The 23,492-nt window shown below is 42.5% G+C and overlaps 1 protein-coding gene across 1 annotated transcript; it reads left to right on the top strand.

The window, feature by feature from the left end:
• Positions 1 to 855: 855 nt before the first annotated feature.
• On the top strand, positions 856 to 17,505 carry LOC122556340 (uncharacterized). The gene is made up of 3 exons (XM_043702972.2): positions 856 to 1,011; positions 14,486 to 14,540; positions 16,910 to 17,505. The coding sequence occupies exons 1-3, from the start codon at positions 856 to 858 to the stop codon at positions 17,503 to 17,505; spliced, it is 807 nt and encodes a 268-aa protein (XP_043558907.1).
• Positions 17,506 to 23,492: the final 5,987 nt, after the last annotated feature.

The following is a 23,492-nucleotide window of genomic DNA, read 5'->3' as shown; positions in this document are numbered from 1 at the left end:
GCAATTGTTTAGTGGCATTATCACTGGACTGATGATCCAGAAATGTTCTGGAGATCCGGGTTTGAATCCTGCCACAGCAGATGGTGAAATTTGAATTCAGTTTTAAAAAATGAATCCATTGTCGATATTGTTGGGAGACAAAAAACCATCTGGTTCACTGATGTCCTTCAGGGAAGGAAATCTGTTGTCTTTACCTAATCTGAGGTACATGTGACTCCAGACCCACAGCAATGTGGATGGGTAATAAACGTTGGCCTAGCCAGCGATGCCCTCATCCTGTGAATGAATAACAAAATTGCCTTAATTACCCCCAACCCATTCCCAGTTGTCTTATACTAACCCCATTTGCCCCAGTCCATTCATTGTCCCAATGGCTCTCAGATTGTGCATCAATCATCTCAGGCCCATTGCCAATTGCCCCAGCTCATTGCCAGTTGTCCCAGATAGTTCTCAATTGCCCTCATCTTATCCCCAAATGCCTCTCCAACCCGAGCTCACTCCCAGTTGTCCCCTCCCAGGCCATTCTCTAATTGCTCTGTGCGCCTTTCCCACACTGATCCTCTCTGAAGTGAGGGAGGTTTGACTTAGCTGCGCGTCATAATTTGTTGGTGAGATGTTGCGCTCAGGCCCCGGGGAGCTTGTTTTTATGTCATTAACCAGGGGCTGTGAAACAATGGGATGTGTCAGCAAAGCTGCAGCACTGGTCGGATCTGTCTCCGGCAAACGGCCATAAGCCGCTGGGCTCCCGCTTCACCTGAGGCACATTTCCTAACAGTGGGACTCGTTACAAAGTCACAGGGGTCGGGACGGGACGGGGTGGGGAGAAGATTATTTTCTCTTTGCCATTTGGAGTGAATGCATTTCTTTACCAAGGTATCCGAGGAGGAGCTGGAACCACTGCCCCCAACTGACTGGGAGGGAGGACACTTTTGTCAACATGTGGGTGTTTTTGTTCTCTTCTATTTCAGCTGTGTTCTGATCGTCCTGGCGTCCTACAGCTCATTGCTACAGGTAAGGCTTTGCGTTAATGATGGAATACACTCTTCACGCTCACAACATTCCCAAGGGCAGGATTGGACGCTTGGAACTGGCGATGAGGAACTCTCAGAATGACAATGATGGGAAGGTATTGGCACAGGAAGAGGCCATTGAGCCCAACTTGGGGGAATAAACCTGTTCCCATCCCACTTTCCCAGTCGAGAGTCTGGAGCATTCAAGGTTACAGCAAATCCAGCCTCCTTTTCAATGGATTGAGGGTTTCTACCTCGACCATCCAACTCGACAGGGAATTGCTGACATTCCAGGGGTTGGCATAGGGCAACTGGGAATGGGTGGGGGAGGGGGGAATTGAACTGACGGTAGTTAGGCTGGGATGAACAATTGTAAATGAGCAGGGGCAAGTGGTTATGGGCTAAGTTCTTGGGAACGGACTGGGGCAATTTTGGACAGGCTGAGGGCAATTGTAAACTTCTCCCCGATCCCCCTGTAATTCTTTCACTAATCACCTTACATCAAGAAATGAATGACGTTTAAATTTCTAACTGGACAGGATTGGAAGCATGACACCTTCTGAAACTTCATTGCTTCAGATGCTTGGGGCGGATGTTTGCAAATTCATCTTCGTGATTACATAGGAACATAGTCTTGTATTTGGCACGTGCAGAGATGGGATAAAAGGACAGAAAAATAGATTTTGTTTTCTTGTAGCAGGTCATGAGTCTTTGGAATTCTCTTCCTCAAAAGGTGATGGAAGCAGAGGCTCTGATAATTTTAGTCAAGACAGAACTGGATAGATTATTGATAAACAAAGGGAATGATGACTCTGATTGTTCTGAAGAAGGATCATTGGATCCAAGATGTTGATTCTGCTTTCTCTCCACAGACACTGCCAGACTTACTAGTTTTCCCAACAATTTCTGATTTTGTTCCATTAAAATCGGTTCATTGAAAAGCTTCGTTTGCCCTTCAGAAACATCCTGTGTTTCCCTGTCGCTTCACCTTTTTTCCAAGACTTGATGCAATGGTGCAGATCTCAGATCAAGTCGTATAGTTGAACGTAGATTCCTCAATCTACCACCAATACTTACCTTAAGTTACAAACCAAGCAGATATTGGCTGTTCAGCCCACTATCCTGTGCTAGCTCTCTGCTAGAGCCACTTGTTTATTTCAATTCCCCAGCACTTGCCCCATAACTGTTCCTTTCTCCTGTCTTCATGTAAAATCTGAAGATTTTGGAATCTTTCATCAGGATGGTCAATTGAGGGAGAGAATGGCAAATTAAATTATTGAGTGTAGAGCTCAGTATTAGTCCATGGCTCCGGCACAGTGTCACTTGAATTTCTTATGTCTTAAGTTTCCCTGACGTGATCATTATCATCCAAACTGATTACCTAGTCTTTAACACATTACTGTTTCTGGGATCTTGCTATGTTCCAGTTGTCCCCACACCATATTGACTGCTCAAGGTGCCAATAACTGCAGTTCAAAATTATTTGCATTAATTTTGCAACTGTCACAACCAAAAGCTCCCCAAATATTTACAGCCATTTTTTGAAGTATGGTCATAGTTGTAATGATGACGGACTTTTGCCCAAATCATCGATTTTCCTGCTCCTCAGATGCTGCCTGACCTGCTGTATTTTTCCAGCACTACTCTCTTGACTCTAATCTCCAGCATCTGCAGTCCTCATTTTCACCTCATTGTTGTAATGACACAGCAGTCAACTTATGTATAGCAAGATCACACAAGTGGTAGTGAGAGGTTGTGATATCTTTTTAAATAATGAAGTCTTTCTACTGGCAAGAAGAACGATAGATCACCATTAAAAGTGAAATACTGTGGATGATGGAGAGCTGATATAAAAACAGAGAATGCTGGAGAGACCTACTAGTCTGGCAGCATCCCTGGAGAGAGAAACAGAATTAATGTTTTAAGTCCAATTTGCTCAAGCTGCATTCCTTTTTGTTTGCACTTGAAGTCAGGAATTCAACTTTATATTACTCGCTTTAACGCAATGTTCTTTATACAGTCAGTCTGCCCCATACCTCATGACAACCAAATGATAATGGGCAGCACGGTGGCACAGTGGTTAGCACTGCTGCCTCACAGCGCCAGAGACCTGTGTTCAATTCCCGCCTCGGGCAATTGTCTGTGTGGAGTTTGCACATTCTCCCCGTGTCTGCGTGGGTTTCCTCCGGGTGCTCCAGTTTCCTCCCACAGTCCAAAGATGTGCAGGTCAGGTGAATTGGCCATGCTAAATTGCCCATAGTATTAGGTGAAGGGGTAAATGTAGGGGAATGGGTTTGGGTGGGTTGCTCTTCGGAGGGTCTTTGTTGGGCCGAAGGGCCTGTTTCCACACTGTAAGTAATCTAATCATAATAGCTAGTCAGTTGCCATTTCTCAAATACTCCTCTCTTCACTTCAATATAATATCAGTGATAGGAAATATAATCGAATAATAACATTAAAAAGTAACAATAAGTTATCAGTGTAGATTTCAAAAGGAGCAGTGTTGCTTAGCTAACCTTGTTGGATTTTCTGAAGAGGTGGCAGAGAGGAAACAGCATTGTGTACCATCTACAAGATGCAGTGCAGCAACTCATCAAACCTCCTTCAACAGCACGTTCCAATCCCACAACCACTACCATCCAGAAGAACAAGGGCAATAGATATATAGGAATACCACCACCTGCCAGGTGCCCTCCAAGCCACTCACCATCCTGACTTGGAAATATATCACTATTCCTTCATTGTCATTGGGTCATAATCCTGTAACTCCCACCTGATCAGCATTGTTGGTGTCCCACACCACATGGACTGCAGTGGCTCAGGAAACAAGCCCTGTACTCCATTTAAATAAATAAATGTTGGTCCAATCAGCGATGCCCATATCACACAAAAGAACAAAATAAAGACAATGACAATCAAGTAATTGTAATTTATCTGGACTTTCAATAGTCTTCATGAAGGTACCTTGAATAGACTAATGAATAAAACAGAGCATGTGGAACCAGGGGAGAAGTGACAGAAAGGATTTCTGGCTGGCATCTAGAGAGAAAACAGAGAGTGGGAATGAAGGGCAGTTATTCCAAGTGACAAATTAGGAAAGGGTGTTTCGCAAGGATCAGTGCTGGGACCACCTCTTTTCATGACTTAGGTTGATGATTAGGACTTTTGAATAAAAAACACACAATGGACTGGATTTAACACTCTCTGCTAATGGGTTTGAAGGTGGCTGTTCTCACTAAATCTAGTCCTTTCCCTACTGCTATTCTGGGGTGGAGATGGGGGTGGGAGGGTGTTGGTGATAGCATTGGGTGGCTAATCCAACAATGGGCTCCCTATTGTCTTAAATAGGCAATTAACATCAATTTAAAGGTTTAATCTCATCACCACTAGGATTTATCTAATAGCAGGAGTGGCCCATGATAAGTGCCAAGATGTGCAAGTTCCCCTAGGTCAGCTGGTAGAGGGCAGTGGATGCTGGGCACATCAGAGGTTCTTTCCTTAAAGATTAAACCACCCCCCCAGCTCCCCCCTCAATAGGACCTCTGAAACCCCAGGCTGCTCCATAATCTCCTTGCTGCATACTGCCCTCCCACAATTCCCCTTATCCTGGCAAATCCCAAATATCCCCAAACGAACCACATTCCCAACTTGCTGGGAGGGCTTCCCAGTTTCTGATTGGTTAGCAGCTTGATAAGGATGAACATTCTGATTCAGAAGTTTATCACCTGCCTCCAGGAGAAAGTGAGGGTTGCAGATGCTGGAGATCAGAGTCGAGTGTGTGGTGCTGGAAAAGTACAGCAGGCCAGGCATTCCTGATGAAGGACTTATGCTCGAAACGTCAATTCTCCTGCTCCTCGGATGCTGCCTGACCTGCTGCGCTTTTCCAGCAACTGTCTCCAGCCTCTGAGTAGACAAGAAGATATATGGATGGTAGATCATTAGACAGAAAGATAATCAGGAAGAAATACAGATAGTTAGGCAAAAAAAGGTAATTATACAGATGGACTGACAAAGATAAGCAGATAAATGAACAGAAAAGCAGACAGATTCTAGGAATAAATGCTGGTCCAGTCAGCAACGCCTACATACCATGAGTGAATAAAACAATTGAGATAAATAGATAAATAGAGAGACAGATAGATAGACAGACAGATAAATAGACGGACAGATAAATAAATAAATAGACAGACACAGATAGATAAACAGACAGACAGATAGATAGATAGATAGATAGATAGATAGATAGATAGATAGATAGATAGATAGATAGACAGACAGGTAGATAAATAACTGGACAGAGAGATAGATAAACAGACATACAGACTGATAGATAAATAAACAGATAGATAGATAGACAGACAGATACATAAATAGACAGACAGATGGATAAACAGACAAAGTATATAGACAGATAAACGGATAGAGTGAGATATAGAAATAAGATAGACATACAAATAGATAGATAAACAAAAAGATAGAGATGGAGAGATAAGATAGACGTACAAGTAGGTAAACAGACAGAGAGGTGAAAAGATACGCATATAGATAGGTAAATAGAAAGAGTGATATGGAGAGAAAGGACAGGCATGAATATAGATAGATAAACATACAAATAAATAGATGAACAGACAGATGGGCAGACAGAGTAACAGACAGACAGTTAGATAGACAGAGAGAAAAGCAAGCAGATAGATATTTGGAAAGTCAGAGACAAATGTAAAAAAATCATCCTGACAGCACGCAAATTGTAATGATACAAAAAAGTTAACCAGTCATAATTCATAGTGCAGTGAAAGGCAGTTATTAAAACAAGCTGCTGCAAAATGAAGGTCTCCTTACTTTGCGGAATCAAATGAAAGGTGTCCTGCATTCTGTGTAAAAGTCCTGAGATCGTGTTGTCAAGTTGAATTAATTGAATCATATAAAAATAATTGAGCATTCACAGTTTTATGTCAAGCTGTATCAAAATCTGTTCATACTATATCTCATTTGCAGAATGAGCTCTTTTCTCCTTACTTCTGGTGCTATGTTTACTTTTGCTTGTTTGGGCAAAGGTCGTCTCAACAGGAAGTGGGTTTCAAGAGATTTCTAGTGAAATGCGGACAGTAATGTTCCACCAATCTGTGAGGGAACACATATTCAGTTGCTGATTTTGTTAGAGTAACTTTGGTGCATATATGTCGAATCATTTTCAAAGTTGGTTTCTGAATGTTTTAGAGCTTGTTGAAATGCTTTTTGTTAAATCCAGCATTTCAGACAGGGACTGTGTATTCAATAATGGGCCTTGTTTAACAATTAAACACAGTGAATAGATCAGTTTGAGAAACACAGTGATGCTTGAGAAGATATTTGTAGCTTGTGAAATCTTCCATTAGCTCTCTCAAGTATTTTGCACACTTGGCAATTCCATTTGAGAAACATCCATTGACTCCATCCACACTTTTCCCTGTCTCGGAAAGGTGGCCAATATCATTAAAGACCTCTCCTACCCCGTGTATAATCTCTTCATCAGGCAGAAACCAACAGATACCAACAGAATCAAGAACAATTTCTTCCCCACTCTTATTAGACTTCTGAATGGACCACTCAAATTTAAAATCTAATGTTGATCTTGCTTTTTGTGCACCTTCTTTGCAGCTGTAACTTTGTATCCCTCACTCTGTTCCATCACCTTATGATCTTTGTATGGTATGATCTGCCTGTTCTGCATGCAAATCAAAACTTTTCACTGTATGTAGGTGTATGTGACAATAATAAATCAAATCCAATCAAATGAAGATATCTTTGAATATTGGTTCTGTGTGCAATCCAATTTATATGTATCCAGTTGTACCAGAATGTAACACTCAGAGGGCCCTTGATTCTAAGAATTACTTATGGCAACATACAGTTCAACCCAACAATAGCAGAAGGCTTATTGCAAGGTGTTTGATAAGTCACTGAAGGAGAATTGAATGTTAGTTCAAGAATCATAGAGTCATAGAGATGTACAGCATGGAAACAGACCCTCCGGTTCAACCCGTCCATGCCGACCAGATATCCCAACCCAATCTAGTCCCACCTGACAGCACCCAGCCCATATCCCTCCAAACCCTTCCTATTCATATACCCATCCAAATGCCTCTTAAATGTTGCAATTGTAACAGCCTCCACCACATCCTCTGGCAGCTCATTCCATACACGTACCAACCTTTGCGTGAAAAAGTTTCCCCTTAGGTCTCTTTTATATCTTTCCCCTCTCACCCTAAACCTATGCCCTCTAGTTCTGGACTCCCCAACTCCATGGAAAATACTTCGTCTATTTATCCTATCCATGTCCCTCATAATTTTGTAAACCTCTATAAGGTCACCCCTCAGCCTCCGACACTCCAGGGAAAACAGCCCCAGCCTGTTCAGCCTCTCCCTGTAGCTCAAATCCTCCAACCCTGGCAACATCCTTGTAAATCTTTTCTGAACCTTTACAAGTTTCACAACATCTTTCCGATAGGAAGGAGACCAGAATTGCACACAATATTCCAACAGTAGCCTAACCCATGTCCTGTACAGCCGCAACATGACCTCCCAAGTCCTGTAGTCAATACTCTGACCAATAAAGGAAAGCATACCAAATGCCTTCTTCACTATCCTATCTACCTGCGATTCCACTTTCAAAGAGCTATGAACCTGCACTCCAAAGAACTTTGTTCAGCAACAACTCCCTAGGACCTTATCATTAAGTGTATAAGTCCTGCTATGATTTGCTTTCCCAAAATGCAGCACCTCGCATTTATCTGAATTAAACTCCATCTGCCACATCTCAGCCCATTGGCCCATCTGGTCCAGATCCTGTTGTAATCTGAGGTAACCCTCTTCACTGTCCACTACATCTCCAATTTTGGTGTCATCTGCAAACTTACTAACTGTACCTCTTATACTCGCATCCAAACCATTTATGTAAATGACAAAAAGTAGAGGACCCAGCACCGATCCTTGTGGCACACTACTGGTCACAGGCCTCCAGTCTGAAAAACAATCCTCCACCACTACCCTCTGTCTTCTATATTTGAGCCAGTTCCGTATCCAAATGAGGTAAAAACAATGACTGCAGATGCTGGAAACCAGATTCTGGATCAGTGGTGCTGGAAGAGCACAGCAATTCAGGCAGCATCCGAGGACAGGCAAAATCGATGTTTCGGGCAAAAGCCCTTCATCAGGAATAAAGGCAGAGAGCCTGAAGCGTGGAGAGATAAGCTAGAGGAGGGTGGGGGTGGGGATAGAGTAGCATAGAGTACAATAGGTCAGTGGGGAAGGAGATGAAGGTGATAGGTCAGGGACGAGAGGGTGGAGTGGATAGGTGGAAAAGGAGCTGGGCAGGTCGGACAAGTCCGGACAAGTCGGGATCGTGTTGCTAGAGGTTAGAAACTAGGAAGAGGTGGGGGAAGGGGAAATGAGGAAACTGTTGAAATCCACATTGATGCCCTGGGGTTGAAGTGTTCCGAGGCGGAAGATGAGGCGTTCTTCTTCCATGCGTCTGGTGGTGAGGGAGCGGCGGTGGAGGAGGCCCAGCACCTCCATGTCCTCGGCAGAGTGGGAGGGGGAGTTGAAATGTTGAGCCACGGGGCGATTTGGTTGATTGGTGTGGGTGTCTCGGAGATGTTCCCTAAAGCGCTCTGCTAGGAGGCGCCCAGTCTCCCCAATGTAGAGGAGACCGCATCGGGAGCAACGGATACAATAAATGATATTAGTGGATGTGCAGGTAAAACTTTGATGGATGTGGAAGGCTCCTTTAGGGCCTTGGATGGAGGTGAGGGAGGAGGTGTGGGCACAGGTTTTACAGTTCCTGCGGTGGCAGGGGAAAGTGCCAGGATGGGAGGGTGGGTCGTAGGGGGGCGTGGACCTGACCAGGTAGTCACGGAGGGAACGGTCTTTGCGGAAGGCGGAGAGGGGTGGGGAGGGAAATATATCCCTGGTGGTGGGGTCTGTTTGGAGGTGGCGGAAATGTCGGCGGATGATTTGGTTTATGCGAAGGTTGGTAGGGTGGGAGGTGAGCACCAGGGGCGTTCTGTCCTTGTTGCGGTTGGAGGGGTTGGGGTCTGAGGGCGGAGGTGCGGGATGTGGACGAGATGCGTTGGAGGGCATCTTTAACCACGTGGGAAGGGAAATTGCGGTCTCTAAGGAAGTAGGCCATCTGGTGTGATCTATGGTGGAACTGCTCCTCCTGGGAGCAGATACAGCGGAGGCGGAGGAATTGGGAATACGGGATGGCATTTTTGCAAGAGGTAGGGTGGGAAGAGGTGTAATCCAGGTAGCTGTGGGAGTCGGTGGGTTTGTAGAAAATGTCAGTGTCAAGTCAGTCGTCACTGATGGAGATGGAGAGGTCCAGGAAGGGGAGGGAGGTGTCAGAGATGGTCCAGGTAAATTTAAGGTCAGGGTGGAATGTGTTGGTGAAGTTGATGAATTGCTCAACCTCCTCGCGGGAGCACGAGGTGGCGCCAATGCAGTCATCAATGTAGCGGAGGAAGAGGTGGGGAGTGGTGCCGGTATAATTACGGAAGATCAACTGCTCTACGTAGCCAACAAAGAGACAGGCATAGCTGGGGCCCATACGTGTGCCCATGGCTACCCCTTTGGTCTGGAGGAAGTGGGAGGATTCAAAGGATTGTACTCTATGCTACTCTATCCCCACCCCCACCCTCCTCTAGCTTATCTCTCCACGCTTCAGGCTCTCTGCCTTTATTCCTGATGAAGGGCTTTTGCCCGAAACGTCGATTTTGCCTGTCCTCGGATGCTGCCTGAATTGCTGTGCTCTTCCAGCACCACTGATCCAGAATCTGTATCCAAATGGCTAGTTCTCCCTTTATTCCACAAGATCTAACCTTGCTAATCAGTCTCCCATGCGGAACCTTGTCAAACACCTTACTGAAGTCCATATAGATCACATCTACTGCTCTGCCCTCATCAATCTTCTTTGTTACTTCTTCAAAAAACTCAATCAAGTTTGTGAGACATGATTTCCCATGCACAAAGCCATATTGACTGTCCCTAATCAGTCCTTGCCTTTCCAAATACATGTACATCCTGTCTCTCAGGATTCCCTCCAACAACTTGCCCACCACTGAGGTCAGGCCCACCGGCCTATAGTTCCCTGGCTTGTCTTTACTGCCCTTCTTAAACAGTGGCACCGCGTTTGCCAACATCCAGTCTTCCGGCACCTCACTTGTGACTATCGATGATACAAATGTCTCAGCATTAGGCCCAGAAATCACTTCTCTAGCTTCCCACAGAGTTCTCAGGTACACCTGATCAGGTCCTGGGGGATTTATCCACCTTTAACCGTTTCAAGACATCCAGCACTTCCTCCTCTGTAATCTGGACATTTTGCAAGATGTCACCATCTATTTCTCTACAGTCTAGATCTTCCCTATCCTTTTCCACAGTAAATACTGATGCAAAATATTCATTTAGTAGCTCCCCCATTTTCTGTGGCTCCAAACAAAGGCCGCCTTGCTGATCTTTGAGGGGCCCTATTCTCTCCCTAGTTACCCTTTTGTCCTCAATATATTTGTAAAAACCCTTTGGATTCTCCAAGAACCTTAAGGTCAGTGAGTATGAGAAAAAGGCAGAAAGTAGACTTGAACTTAGAAGTGCTGATTTTTAGCTGTCCGACAATAAAGCCAGCTGAACCACATGGGTTTTGTGTATGGGTTAGAAAGTTAAGACGCAAGATGATATCTCCGCGCTGTTGGATCTCAGACCAAGTTCTGTGAGCTATTAGGCAGCTGGATGTTGCAGTCAAAGCTCAGGGTAAAACCTGGAAGTTGTGACTACAATGAACATGGTACTGCAAGTAGTTCAGTACCTCTGAGAGTGGGGATTGAAAAACCACATGACGTGTTTATTTGATGCAGATGAGAAGGGTTAGAATTCAGGGAATATCACAGGGAAAGAAGAGATGGACACCGCAGGGGATAGAGTGCCTTATTTCTCCTTCCAATTCCATTTTGATTTAGTACACACCCCTCTCCTGAACTGCCTCACTTTTTTTTCGATGTCAGCATTGTGTTTAAAAGGCTTTGCTTGTTAAGGTGCAATTGGCCACACTGGTGTTTTCCTGGTGGTGGAAATAAAACAGGGAAAGATCCAGTATATTGAAGATAGCTGGGAGTTGTGCATATGAGAAAGCATCGGAGTGCAGTTTTTGATGTAGAGTGGAGTCCTAGGAAAAGAATGTGATTGACCAGAAAAGGAGCAGTTGGTGAAAGTCAGTCTGTGACAGAGTGGATCATCGGAGGGAGTTTCAAGACCAGGTGAGTAGAAGTGATTAATTATAGTTCCTTGTGATGTTTAATGAGACTTAATTACCTACTGTGGCATTAGTATCTGATAGGAGTGGCTGAAAAATCCTTGGGATCTGTTTGATTGCATTTGCTAGTTGATGTGCGCTGTGGCGTGTTCGGTCAGAATATATTACCCATGTTTACGACCAAGTTAATTCTGGATATTAGAAATAAGTTGTACATTTATTGTTGATTGTTTTACTGTTTCAATATTTCATGGTAAAGTACTGATGTTTGGTTAAAGTCTCCTTTTAGTAAGTCTGCTGAATCTAATATTTTGTCCACTTTAAGATTAAAGGTTATTGGCCCCTAACCAGTTGTAACAAATTTTGATTTTATCCAGGACCATAATGTAAAATTGAAGATCTGGTTTGGGATCATAATAATTTTGAAAAGTTTAATGCATACTTGACGCATAGCCTCAACATTATCTGAATTGGTGAGAGAGGAGCGGAGTGCAGGGTGCAGTCACTGTACATCAGACACAATTGCACAATGTTGCACTTTTTGGGAGTTCTGTTTCAAATGGTTTGCTGTTCCTCATTCACTCCATAAAGTGATTGTCCTTTATATGTTTGCGACATGTCACCTTGATTGTGACATTCAATAAAAGTCAAGCCATCCACATATTTATAAGGACAGGCATGACTTATGATGGCTGAAAATATAAAATTTTATTCCTTGGTGACCTCAGTGAGAAGTGCTGTCATATTCATACTGAACATTGTTGTCAATTGTCAAGAAAGTTCAATATCCAGTTGACCATTACCTTACTAGGGGAACACAATTGTTTCCCCTGAGTAGGTTTCCCTCCAGCCTCACTTCTTTAGCTGTGGATGCAAGGGGAAATATGGCACCTGCGATCATTCAGACTTCACGATGACATCAAATTTGAGGAATAATCAATACCGAGGAGCACTGTGGGAAATGACAGGAAGATATATATTGTCTTGCAAATAATTAACAAATGAAGACCAATCAAGTAAATGTGAGGGAAGGTAGTGGCTGAGTGGTAATGGCACTGACATAGTAACCCAGAACCCTGGGTGTTTATTCGGGGACATGGGTTTGAAACCCACCAAGGCAGATGATGCAATTGAAATCAGTCAAAATAAATCTGGAAACAAAAGCTGGCCTGAAACCCACCATTTCATCCCTATTGATTGTGGTAAGACCACATTTGTTCATGATGTCCTTTCGAGAAGGAAATCTGCCACCCTTGCCTGGTCTGACTACATGTGACTCCAGATGACTGCAATGTGGTTGGGTCTTAAGTGCCATCTGGGGAAATAGAGAAGGACGGTAATCACCGGCATAGCCACTGACTCCCACATCCCATGAACAAATAACAAACAAATGAATAAATTTTGGTAGGATAAACAGGGAAGTGACTTCTTACTTGAGAGGTTTGAGTCCAGGTGGAAGAGGAAGAAAGATTTTGAGTACAAATACATCTGTCGTCAAAATCTGTACCACAGATAACAAGGTTATTAAAAACAAGCCAAGCTTTAGGTTTTATTTCTAAAGGGACATATTTAAAACCAATGTTGACTACAGAAAGCTACAGAACAAGAGGTTTGAGAATTATGAATCACAGAAAAGTTAGCATTCAAGTTCAGCAAGTAATAGGGAAGGGAAGTGGAATGTCCCTTTATTACAATGGGAACAGTGTATAAAAGTAGGTAGGTATTGCTAAAACTGTACAAGCCATTAGTCAGAACACAGCTAGAAGAATGTGAACAGTTTTGAGCCCTTATCTAAGGAACTGGCATTGTACAGTCCAGAGAAGGTTCCCATGGCTGATACCAGGTATGAGAAAGTGAGAACTGCAGATACTGGAGATCAGAGTCAAGAGTGTGGTACTGGAAAAGCACAGCAGGCCAGCCAGCACTGGAAAAGAACAGCAGGCCAGGCAGCAGATTCCTCTGCTCCTTGGATGCTGCCTGACCTGCTGTGCTTTTCTCTCTCGACTCTGATACCAGGTATAGAGCGTCTCTGTTATCAGGAGAGGCTGAGTTGATTGGGCCTGTCCTGTTTGGAATGTAGAAGAATGAGAGGTAACCATATTAAAACATACAAGGGCTTGACAAGATAGAAGCAGAAAGGTTGTTTCCCTTGCAGGACAGTCTAAAACCAGTTGGCATAACCCCAGAATAAATGGTTCAACACTTAAGACACAGATCAGGAGGATTTTCTGCTCTCAGTGTTCTGAGTCTGTGGAATTCTGTACCATAGAGGGATATTGAAGCTGGGTCATTAAGTGTACTTCAGACTGAGATAGACAGATTTTTACTCAGTTAGGAAATGGAGGGTTATGGGGAAAGGGAGGAGAGTAGAATTGAGGATTGTCAGATCAGCAATGATCCCATTGGATAGCAGAACAGATTCAATGAGCTGAATGGCCCACTTCTGCTGCAATGTCTTATGATCTTATAGTCTTACGGAATGTCTGTTACTTAGTGTAAGGTGAAGTTCTAGTCGCCACACTATGGGAGAAATGGATATATAGAGGTACTGGAGAGGGTGTAGGGGAGATTTATAATTGTGATACCAGAAATTTGCGGATGTATATATAAGGAAAGAACTGTCATAATGGTTCTCTGTTCCCTCTTGAAAAGAAATAATCTGGCTCGAGGTGTTTGAAATGCTTACAGTTCCTGATGGAGTGAATGCAGAGAGAATGTTTCCTGTTGTGGGAAAAATCATAACTAGAAGTCCTTAATGTAAGATAATTCCCAAAGGCTTCAATGAGGAATTCAGAAGAAAATAGGGACTTTGAAGCCACAGGGATAGGGTGAAGCCAACAGTTAAGGGAAAACAAGATATGTACATTAGAGAGAAAGGAATAATAGATTGTGATGAAGCAAGGTGGGAAAAGACAGCAGTACAGTACAATGATAAATGTTAACAAAAAAATGACCAAACTCAGAATTATTTTTGAATGTTATAAAGCTAATGAGAAAATTGTACGTGATGGAAATACAAACCAGTATCAGTGAAATGACACATTTGTTTTTTTATATCTTTTTAGGGGTCTCAACATAATCTAGCTTCTCCCTTTAGAGCTAGTGATAGATTTCCAATGCCTTTAATCTAACAGGATTTGATATTTTAAGTTCTCCAATGAAATGTAACATTTAAATTGTGTCCTTTGTATAGATTTACAATGGTATTCGCAGAATTGTAAAGAGTTGCAGGAAGACTCAATCAGTGGGTAAGTGTCTTCAGTGTTCTCTTTATCTCACATCAGTTTAAAGCGTGAGTAGCAGGCTACATGATATTATGAGGAGAAAGTGAGGTCTGCAGATGCTGGAGATCAGAGCTGAAAATGTGTTGCTGGAAAAGCGCAGCAGGTCAGGCAGCATCTAGGGAACAGGAGAATCGACGTTTCAGGCATAAGCCCTTCTTTGAAGAAGGGCTTATGCCCGAAACGTCGATTCTCCTGTTCCCTAGATGCTGCCTGACCTGCTGCGCTTTTCCAGCAACACATTTTCAGTACATGATATTATGCATTGATGACTGACTCTCACAAAAAAAAGTAGTTTGTGCAATACTTAGTATGGAACATTGAACAGGATTGTTGAGAAGTAATGAGCTTTGGTTTAAGGGAGTTGACAAATTTGCTCTAGATATCATTCTTCACATTCAACCACTGTATATTACATATACATACATGTACACACATGTGTATGCACATAGACACATGTACACACAGACATACAAAACAATAGCACTTACATGCTACAAATACCCTACAAATATGTAGACATTTCAGCTGCATACACACACATTACAAACATGCATAAACGCATTATAGACACATACAATGTAGGATTTAATTTGTCTTTACTTTTCATGCCATTGGTATTCAAAGGACACACTTCAGCATTTCTGCCACCACCATGATGCCAATGCCAAACACATCTTTTCCTTCCCTCTCCCAGCATCATGCTCAAGGGACCATTCCCTCTATAACACCTGGATCCAATCCTAGGTCACTCAGTTGTCACGAGAGGCTGGACAGGGCCCCACTCTGCACAAAGTCCGACTGACTAGGAAACTTCCTTCCTCTGATCTCCTAACATTGGTGTATCAGAAAGATTAGCAACTTATTTTGCTGGGTACATCTTCCTTGGCCATCAAATCCTGGAGTGGGACTTTCAACCTGTAACTTCTGTTTCAGAGGCAGGTATGCACTATATAAAAAGAACTTCTCCCTGACTGTCTAGAGGCTTCAAACCTGGATGATGAATGGATGGTTGGAAAGAGTTGAGAATACCAATCTAATTATTTAGTATGGAGGTCCTTCTGTTTGCCAGACATAGCTCAGTAGATAGTGCATTTGGTTCCCACTCACAATGTTGTGGGTTCAAGCCCATGTTTGAACACACAATCCACTCTGGTTCAGTGTTAAAGCTGCCATCTTTTTGATCAGTTTTTAAAGTGATTTTTTTTTTAACCTGTCCTCCTGCCTGGAGGTGAAATATTCCATCACAATATTTTGAAGAGGGGCAAGGTTTCCTGGGTAAATACTTGTCTCAAAATAAATTACAGTAAAAGAAAAATAATCTGTCATTTACCATTGTGGGATCTTGCTGTGTGCAAACTGGCTGATGAATTTCCAACTTCAGTGACTGCTATTGATTTACTATTAAGCTCTCTGAGACATCCTGAGGTGGTGAAAGCTACCTTAAAAATACATCTCTTTCTTTTTAAATAAATGAAACATAACAGGTTCTTGCACTCACAGTCAAAGTATTCAACTACATAAAACGCACTGCAAGAAAGGATTACTAAACAAACACACTGAGGCACATAAAAAAAAGGATATGGGCAGAAAGTAGGAATGATGGAACAGGCTCAAAGAGCTGAATGGCTCAATGATCCAATAATATATGATTTGATGTCTCCAGGGCAGCAGATGACTAAAAATGTGGTCAGAAGTATATAAAGACCAGAGGGGAAAGAGATAACCTTCCTTAAATTATTTCTTAGGATATGGATGTCATTGGATAGACCAACATTTATTGTCCACCTTTAATGAAGAGTTAGCCATATTGCTGTGTGTCTGGAATCACATGTAGCCAGACCAGATAAGGATAGCAGATTTCCTTCCCTAATGGCCATTAGTGAACCAGATGGTTTTTTTACAACAGGGGTTACATTCGACATTCGCATTTAAACTATTTTTTGTTTCAGGATTTTATTGAATTCAATCTTCACGATCTGCAATGGTAGGATTTGAATCCATGTCCCAGAAGTAGTGGCCTGGGGCTCTGGGTTATTAGTCCAGTGGCATTACAACTGCCTCTTCATACCTAGAGAGGATGAGAGCTGTAAAAGGGGAATTCCATAGCTTAGAACTTTGACAACAAAATATGTCGGAGTGATGAAGATTAGGGATGGCTAAGAGACCAAAATTGGAGGAGTAGAGGGATCACAGAGGGTTGGAAGTTTACAGATAGAGGGGGCCAAGGCCTTGGAGGGATTTCAGAAGACCTTTAAAATTCGCAAGTTGCTAGACTGGATGCCAAAATGAATCACAGCCAATAACAACCTTCTATTTTTCTCTATGTTCCCCAGAATGTGAGTCAAGTGCTCCACAAGGCTTTTTGCTGTTCCGCCTTCTGGCTGCATTGAAGAGGAAGCTGGGAAGTATGCTGGGAGCTGTCTTCAGCCTACGGTTCAATAGGAAGGCACACCGAAGGGTACACTACTCACTGGAGCGGATGGTACCGAGAGCTAAGAAGCGACTGAAGCACAGGAGGTCCAGCAGGCATTACAAGAGGCACCGGATTCAGTACTTGCACTCAGCCAGTGGTGAGATCCTGTGTTACATCCCACACAAAATGGTAGCCTACCCATACGCTGCTGAGATCTCAACAGGTGTCCACAAGTATGGGGACTTCAACCTCATAGACCTGTGGAACTCCAGCTATTGCAGGTCTGGCTATAAGTGTGTGCGGTCAGTAAGAGATAAAGGCTTGAGGCGATCAGTTAACATAGCCAACTTCGAAAATAGACTCGAAATGAGACCCAGACTGCTGTCTTCAAATTACAGCTACAAAAGAATCCATTTCACCGAAAGCAATGATATTAGAACCCCACCCCCCGCTTGCTACCAGCAAAATAAAACCTGGGGTGTTGGAGGGGATGGGCAACCAGAGTGGCGAAGGTAAACAGAAGCAGAATTTTCTACGAGATTTTATAAATCAGAAGATATGAAAATGTGGAGCTTTTTTTGTTTCTATGCAATTAAAAAAAGTTGAAATGCTTTTTGATCGAGCCTTGTTCTTTCCTTTCTGTGTTATAGTCAGCTTGCTGGTACTGCCAGCACTCTGTTAGCCACTGAATGAGAAGTTGTTGGGTTAAAGCTACTACTCCAGAGACGTGTGCACATAAACCAAGCTGGCATTATCAATACCAGGATTCAGGAACCGTCACTTTTTCAGATGTGCCATCTTGCAGTTGATTAATTACACCAAGGTTCCACCCCCTCACATGCATTAAAACTATGATATGTGTTCGGGTTTCCCTCAGGCCGTGAAGAAAGCAATACAAATTCTGAGACTTTCAATTATTTTATACAAGTGCCAAGATGTGATATGCTCAAATACACAGTTGATAATTTTAGAGCGAGTGAAAATTTATCCTTCCATATCTCTGCTGTTGCCCACTTGCCCTGCAATTATTTTCTCTTCAGATAATGTTTTGGACAGAGCTTGAGTATTGCTGAAAAAAGGCAGATTTTAATGGAAACTTTTTCGTCTTACACTCATCAGGTCAATTTTCAAGAATGTATAAGTAAAGGGATAACAAATAAATGAATAAATGTTGTTCCTCTTTTGTATTTCTTAGTAAATCATTAACTTCTTAAAGAATAAAGAACAATACAGGACAGGAACAGACTCTTTGCACTGACACATTTTATCCTTCCATACTAAAACTACCTTCACTTACAGGACATATATCCCTCTATTCCTTTCCTATTTATGTATTTGTCTAAGTGCTTCTTGAATATTGCTATTGTGTTTTGCTTCCATTGCCTCCTCTGGTAGTATGTCCCAGGCATTCACCATCCTTTGTATGAAAAACTTGCCTCGCACATCTCTTTTAAAACCACTGCTCTCCCCTCCTCAAAACTGTTATTCTTGCAAGATGTCCTGATGAGTGCAAGATGAAAAGCTTTAACAAAATCTGTCCTTTTTCAGCAAAATCTCAGATAATTACACAATTCCTTTTGAAAACCAGAATTGAATCAGTCTCCACCATCCTCCCAGATGTACTGCTACAGAATTCTCTATCTGAATAGACATTCTTTTTGCTGTTTTCCCTTGTAGTAAACTGATTAATGCTTTCTTGAAAGGACACATTTAAAATTTCATCAAAGGAACGGAGGATACATTTTCATGACTAATGTAATCCTATAGCACTGACAAGTCACATCTGATAAGCACAGAATTATTCCCTGTCTGGGAATAATTCAATTAACCCAGTAATTTTATAGCATTTATTGATGAAATGATGTGTTCATAAATTTTCAAATTTATATTGAATTAAACTGGAGGATAGAATCAGAACATCTTTAAGCACAAATGATAAATTTATGTTTCAGGATTAAATTAGCCTGGGAAAAGACCTATAGATATCATTCAAATGGAAATTACTTCTGAAACATTACTGCCTGGACAGGCTTTCATCCAATTTGCGCACAGTTATTTGCCCACAAATATCAATATAATAGTTAACAGATCATCTGTATTAGTGATGTAGTTCGGGGATAAATATTAGCCGGGGCACTGGAACTAGTTTTGCTGCCCTATTTCAAATTATTGCTATGGGATCTTTCTATATGGTCTGAAAAGGCAAAGTGGCCCTCAGTTTAGCATATGATCGAAAAGATGTAATGCCTGGCAAAGCAGCTGTCTTCAGGACCTCACCGGGAATGCTGCCTCAAATGGGAGTGAGACTCAAATCCACAACCCTCCACGTCAGAGATGAGAAAGCTGTCACTGAGCAATTGTGTTTTCTATGAATGAAAGTCTTGACTCCAATGCACATCTGTCATTGCAAACATCACAATTTGTAACTGAATATTCATTTGAGTTGAAATTTATATCAGAAAATAATATTTTAGAATCTTGTACCTGAGTAATTGGGACATGATAAGCTGAGTGGAGCAAGAATTGGGAGAAATAAGTGAATTTAGATATCTGGTTCCCAAAACGTTCCACCATTAAGGGGCTTCTTCACGTCATATCTAGGCCTGTTGTAGCCTCATTGTGAGAGATTGATTGGGATTATTCACTAGTATCATGTTGTAGAGAGAAATATCCAGGAGGAGTCTTGAGTTCTGATGTTCAGCAGTTCAAGTGACCTTTATTCAGCGCTCCATTACCACAACTGCGGGAGAGGGCAGAGCCCACCCTGAATCTGGATTTCATGTGGGCCCAGTTGCCCTCTTAATTACAGCTCAGATCAGATGAGAGGTTAATGACACTCTAACTTTCCTCAGCTGAATACAACATTTTTATACCTTTTGCTGTACAATAATTAAATGCAACATTGATATTATTGTGAGCGACATCCCCCTAAACTATCTGTCCAATCCAGTAAACAAATAACCAATGATGGGTAACTTTATGGACAGCCCTAGGTCTTCCCATAATCTCATAATATCTACCAGATACCCCATCATCTGGATTTGGGATCTTACAATGCGTCTGACAGTTATACTCCTTCCCAGCCATTTGCCAGTTGCAACACATTATTTATCAAGAACCTAAATACTTGCTTATCACTTGGTTGTGAGTTTGAAGGCTGGTTGAGATACTGCAAAGCATTTCATGGATATTACACATTGTTGCAACTGAGCATCAGTGTTGAAGGGAATGAATGGTGAAGGTGTGGTTGCAGTGCCAATCACGTGAGCTGCTTTGTCCTGGATGGTGCCAAGTTATTGGAGTGTCATTGGAACTGCACTCATCCAGTCTGGCAGAGTATTCCATCACACTCCTGATGTGTGCCTTGTAGATGGTGCACAGTCTCTGGGGAGTCAGGTGGCTAGTTACTTGCTGCAGGACTCCTAGTCTCTAACTTGCTTTTGTAGCCACAGTGTTTACATGACCGGTCCAGTTCAGTTTATGATCGATGGCAGGTCAGGGGATGTTGATGGTAAGAAATTCAATGATAGCAATGCCTCTGAACCTAAAAAGAGGTTCCCTAGTAAACTCTTACTGGAGGTGGCTATTGTCTGGCATGTGTGTGGCATGAATGCGATTTTTCATCTGTCAGTGAAAATCTGAATGCTGCCTGGCTCTCCCTACAAGATGCTCCTACATTATTCTATATAGAAATGAATATCAGTGACTTGTTGACATTTGTTACGGTCTTACTAACTTGCTTCACTATCTTTATTGATTTGTGAGTAACAAGCTCAATTGCTCTCTACTTATGCAATCCTTCCAAATATTTAATTTCCAATAAGAATGACTTCCTCACAAAGTAATATAGAATGCAAACAGGTAGAACCTGACCTGAAGAGAACCTGACTTGGAGAGACCCTATCCAGGGGAGAAGGGTTGGTATCTTTCTCTGGATAAGAGGCCTTAATTAGTTTATGCTGAACATGGTTAAACAAATGCTATAACTGAGAATTTACCTGCCCTCCTAGATCCATCCTATCCCCAAACTCTGGCTTCAGAGTTTATGAATTGTGTGCTATAGAACTGGAATTGACTTGTTTCATTAGCACACTTTCAGTTAGGACCATTTACAGAGCAATTATTTTTAATTTTTGACTGATATTTGCATGAATTGCCTTGAGACTAATTTGTTCATGAAAAATAAATTAACCATTAATATTTTAAAAGAACAGATGCTCTGATTCCACCCATCAGTTTAATGTGCAAGAGCCCCACAGGGAAAGTACTCGCTAAGACACATTGTTTTCATCAATAACTGGCATAAAGCTGCTGGTTCCCTTAGAAACCACTTGGTTACAGAATGGTCTTCTGGTAAAATAGAGTAAGCAATGATGCAAATCTCATTAACTGTCATAAGCCCCTTATTCAAATTATTGACTAATTTCCCACTGAGGTTCGTCTATGACAGTTTAAAGGTATTGCTGAGTGGAGCTCGCATGATGCACTGGTAGTGTCCTACCTTTGAGCCAGAAGACCCAGAATCAATTTCCATCTGCTGCAGAGGTGCAACATAGTAACTGTAAACTGTTCAACTAAAAATATCTGAAGCAAGTGCTTCTGCAGCATTTTACAATAGCTCAGAAAACTGGTTTTGCACCAAATGAACTAAATTTTTGAAGTGTTGGTGACTGTTGTAATGTAGGAAATGAACCACCAATCTGTGTAGAGCAAGATTCCACCAAGAGCCAATTGTTACCCACTTGTAACTGGTGTCAGTTGATGGATAGTTATTGGTCAGAAAACTGGAGACAACTCACATTACAGTTTGAAATAGCTCTGCAGGGTATTTCATTTTATGTCCCCCCAACCCAGGACCCCTCACCTGCAAGATGGAAGCACCAACAGAGCAAGACTGTCTCAATGCTGCACGTGGAGAATTGGCCTAGCTTCTCAGCTCAAGCCTCAGCAGCAGACTTGGAACTAGTGACCTGTTGAAAGTGCAACTGAGCTGCAGCTAATGCTGAACCTGACAACTCTGTGTGTGCAGCAAGCAGTGGGAAGCAGCAATAGCAATCCTCAATCATGGTAAAAGACAAGCAAGGCCCTTCATTTGAGTGCAATCAGGAAAGGAGAGACACTGATCCCAAGAAGGTGATCAAAGCTTCAACAAGGACGCAAGCAGGTTAAAGGGACACCACTTAACTAACCAAAACTATCCTTCATTTTTAGGCTCTGGATGTTACTTGCAAAGGTGGTGCAGCTGCACAAGTGATCAAAGATGAAAGAAAATAACGTTCTCAGAGGATCAGATGAATCAAGGATAAAAATCCTGGCCAACCTTTTACACTTCCTGGTGAAACCAACTGTGCTGCCCCAATGACCTGCTCAATCCACCTGCCACCTATCTATCTCCATATAGAGAAATCTTCCTGAGCAAGAACTCCTCATCGACACCCTGAGCATCAAGGAATGGTAAACACAGGAAGAAGTCACCAGCAGGTTCCTTGAGATAAACCCTACGTATTGAATGGCAGTTTTTGAACCGTCTCTCTGGGAGTGGTCCTTTCTAAACAGGCACAAATCAACCCAGGGCCCCCTGTGTAGGCATACTCCACTGTTAGGGTCTCCTAACAAGCCCCTTATACACTTGCAAGCTAAGAGGTAGACTGATCACCTTAGTCTCAGTAAATGCAAAAGCACTCATTTGACATTTGCAAAATAAAAATGAAAGATTCTGGAACTCCTGAAAAATGTTTTATCTAAAGCATGGCAAACAGCAAAGGGGGGGGGGGGGTGGAATCACAAGCTGTTTAATTTCTCTCATTTCTCGATTCAAATGCTAAGAGTCACCAGTGACAAAAGACTCAGCTGGACCTGCCATTATAAATATGTATGTCAGAGCCCGGGAATCTTGCAACCATTAACCCACCTCTTGACTCCCAAAGCCAGTCCATCATTTACAAGGCGCAAGCCAAGAGTGTGATGGACGTTCTGAAGAAGGGTCACTGGACCTGAAATATTGACTCTGCTTTCTTTCCACAGGTGCTGCCAGGCCAGCTGAGTTTTCCCAGCAATTTCTGTTTGTGTTCAAGAAACTTGACACCATCCAGGTCAAATCTGGCCTGGCATCATTATCTGCAAACAAACATTCACTCCTTCCATCACTGATTCTCAGTAGCAGCAGTGTGTACCATCTACAAGATGCACTGCAGCAACTCATCAAAGTTCCTTCAACAACACTTTCTAAACCTGTTAACTCTATCCCCTAGAGGAAAATGGGCAACAGACACATGGGAACACCCACAACCTGAAAGTTCCATCCCGAGCCAGTCACCATCCCTGACTTGGCAATATATCACCATTGGGGTAAAAACAATGACTGCAGATGCTGGAAACCAGATTCTGGATTAGTGGTTCTGGAAGAGCACAGCAGTTCAGGCAACATCCAAGGAGCTTTCGAAGCTCCTTGGATGCTGCCTGAACTGCTGTGCTCTTCCAGCACCACTAATCCAGAATATATC

Source organism: Chiloscyllium plagiosum, unplaced genomic scaffold (assembly GCF_037043375.1).
Source record: "Chiloscyllium plagiosum isolate Xiang-an unplaced genomic scaffold, Cpla_swu_hap1 HiC_scaffold_13, whole genome shotgun sequence".
In the NCBI taxonomy this organism is placed as follows: domain Eukaryota; kingdom Metazoa; phylum Chordata; class Chondrichthyes; order Orectolobiformes; family Hemiscylliidae; genus Chiloscyllium; species Chiloscyllium plagiosum.
Note: the sequence above shows the minus strand (reverse complement) of the source record. Positions and strands in the feature narration are given on the sequence as shown.

What these genes read in the sequence shown, in the direction of transcription:
- LOC122556340 (XM_043702972.2), top strand. Translation starts at nt 856, where the DNA reads ATGCATTTCTTTACCAAGGTATCCGAGGAGGAGCTGGAACCACTGCCC. An exon ending in CCTACAGCTCATTGCTACAG is followed by an intron (nt 1,012 to 14,485) that starts GTAAGGCTTTGC and finishes TCCTTTGTATAG; the next exon opens with ATTTACAATGGTATTCGCAG. An exon ending in CAGGAAGACTCAATCAGTGG is followed by an intron (nt 14,541 to 16,909) that starts GTAAGTGTCTTC and finishes TATGTTCCCCAG; the next exon opens with AATGTGAGTCAAGTGCTCCA.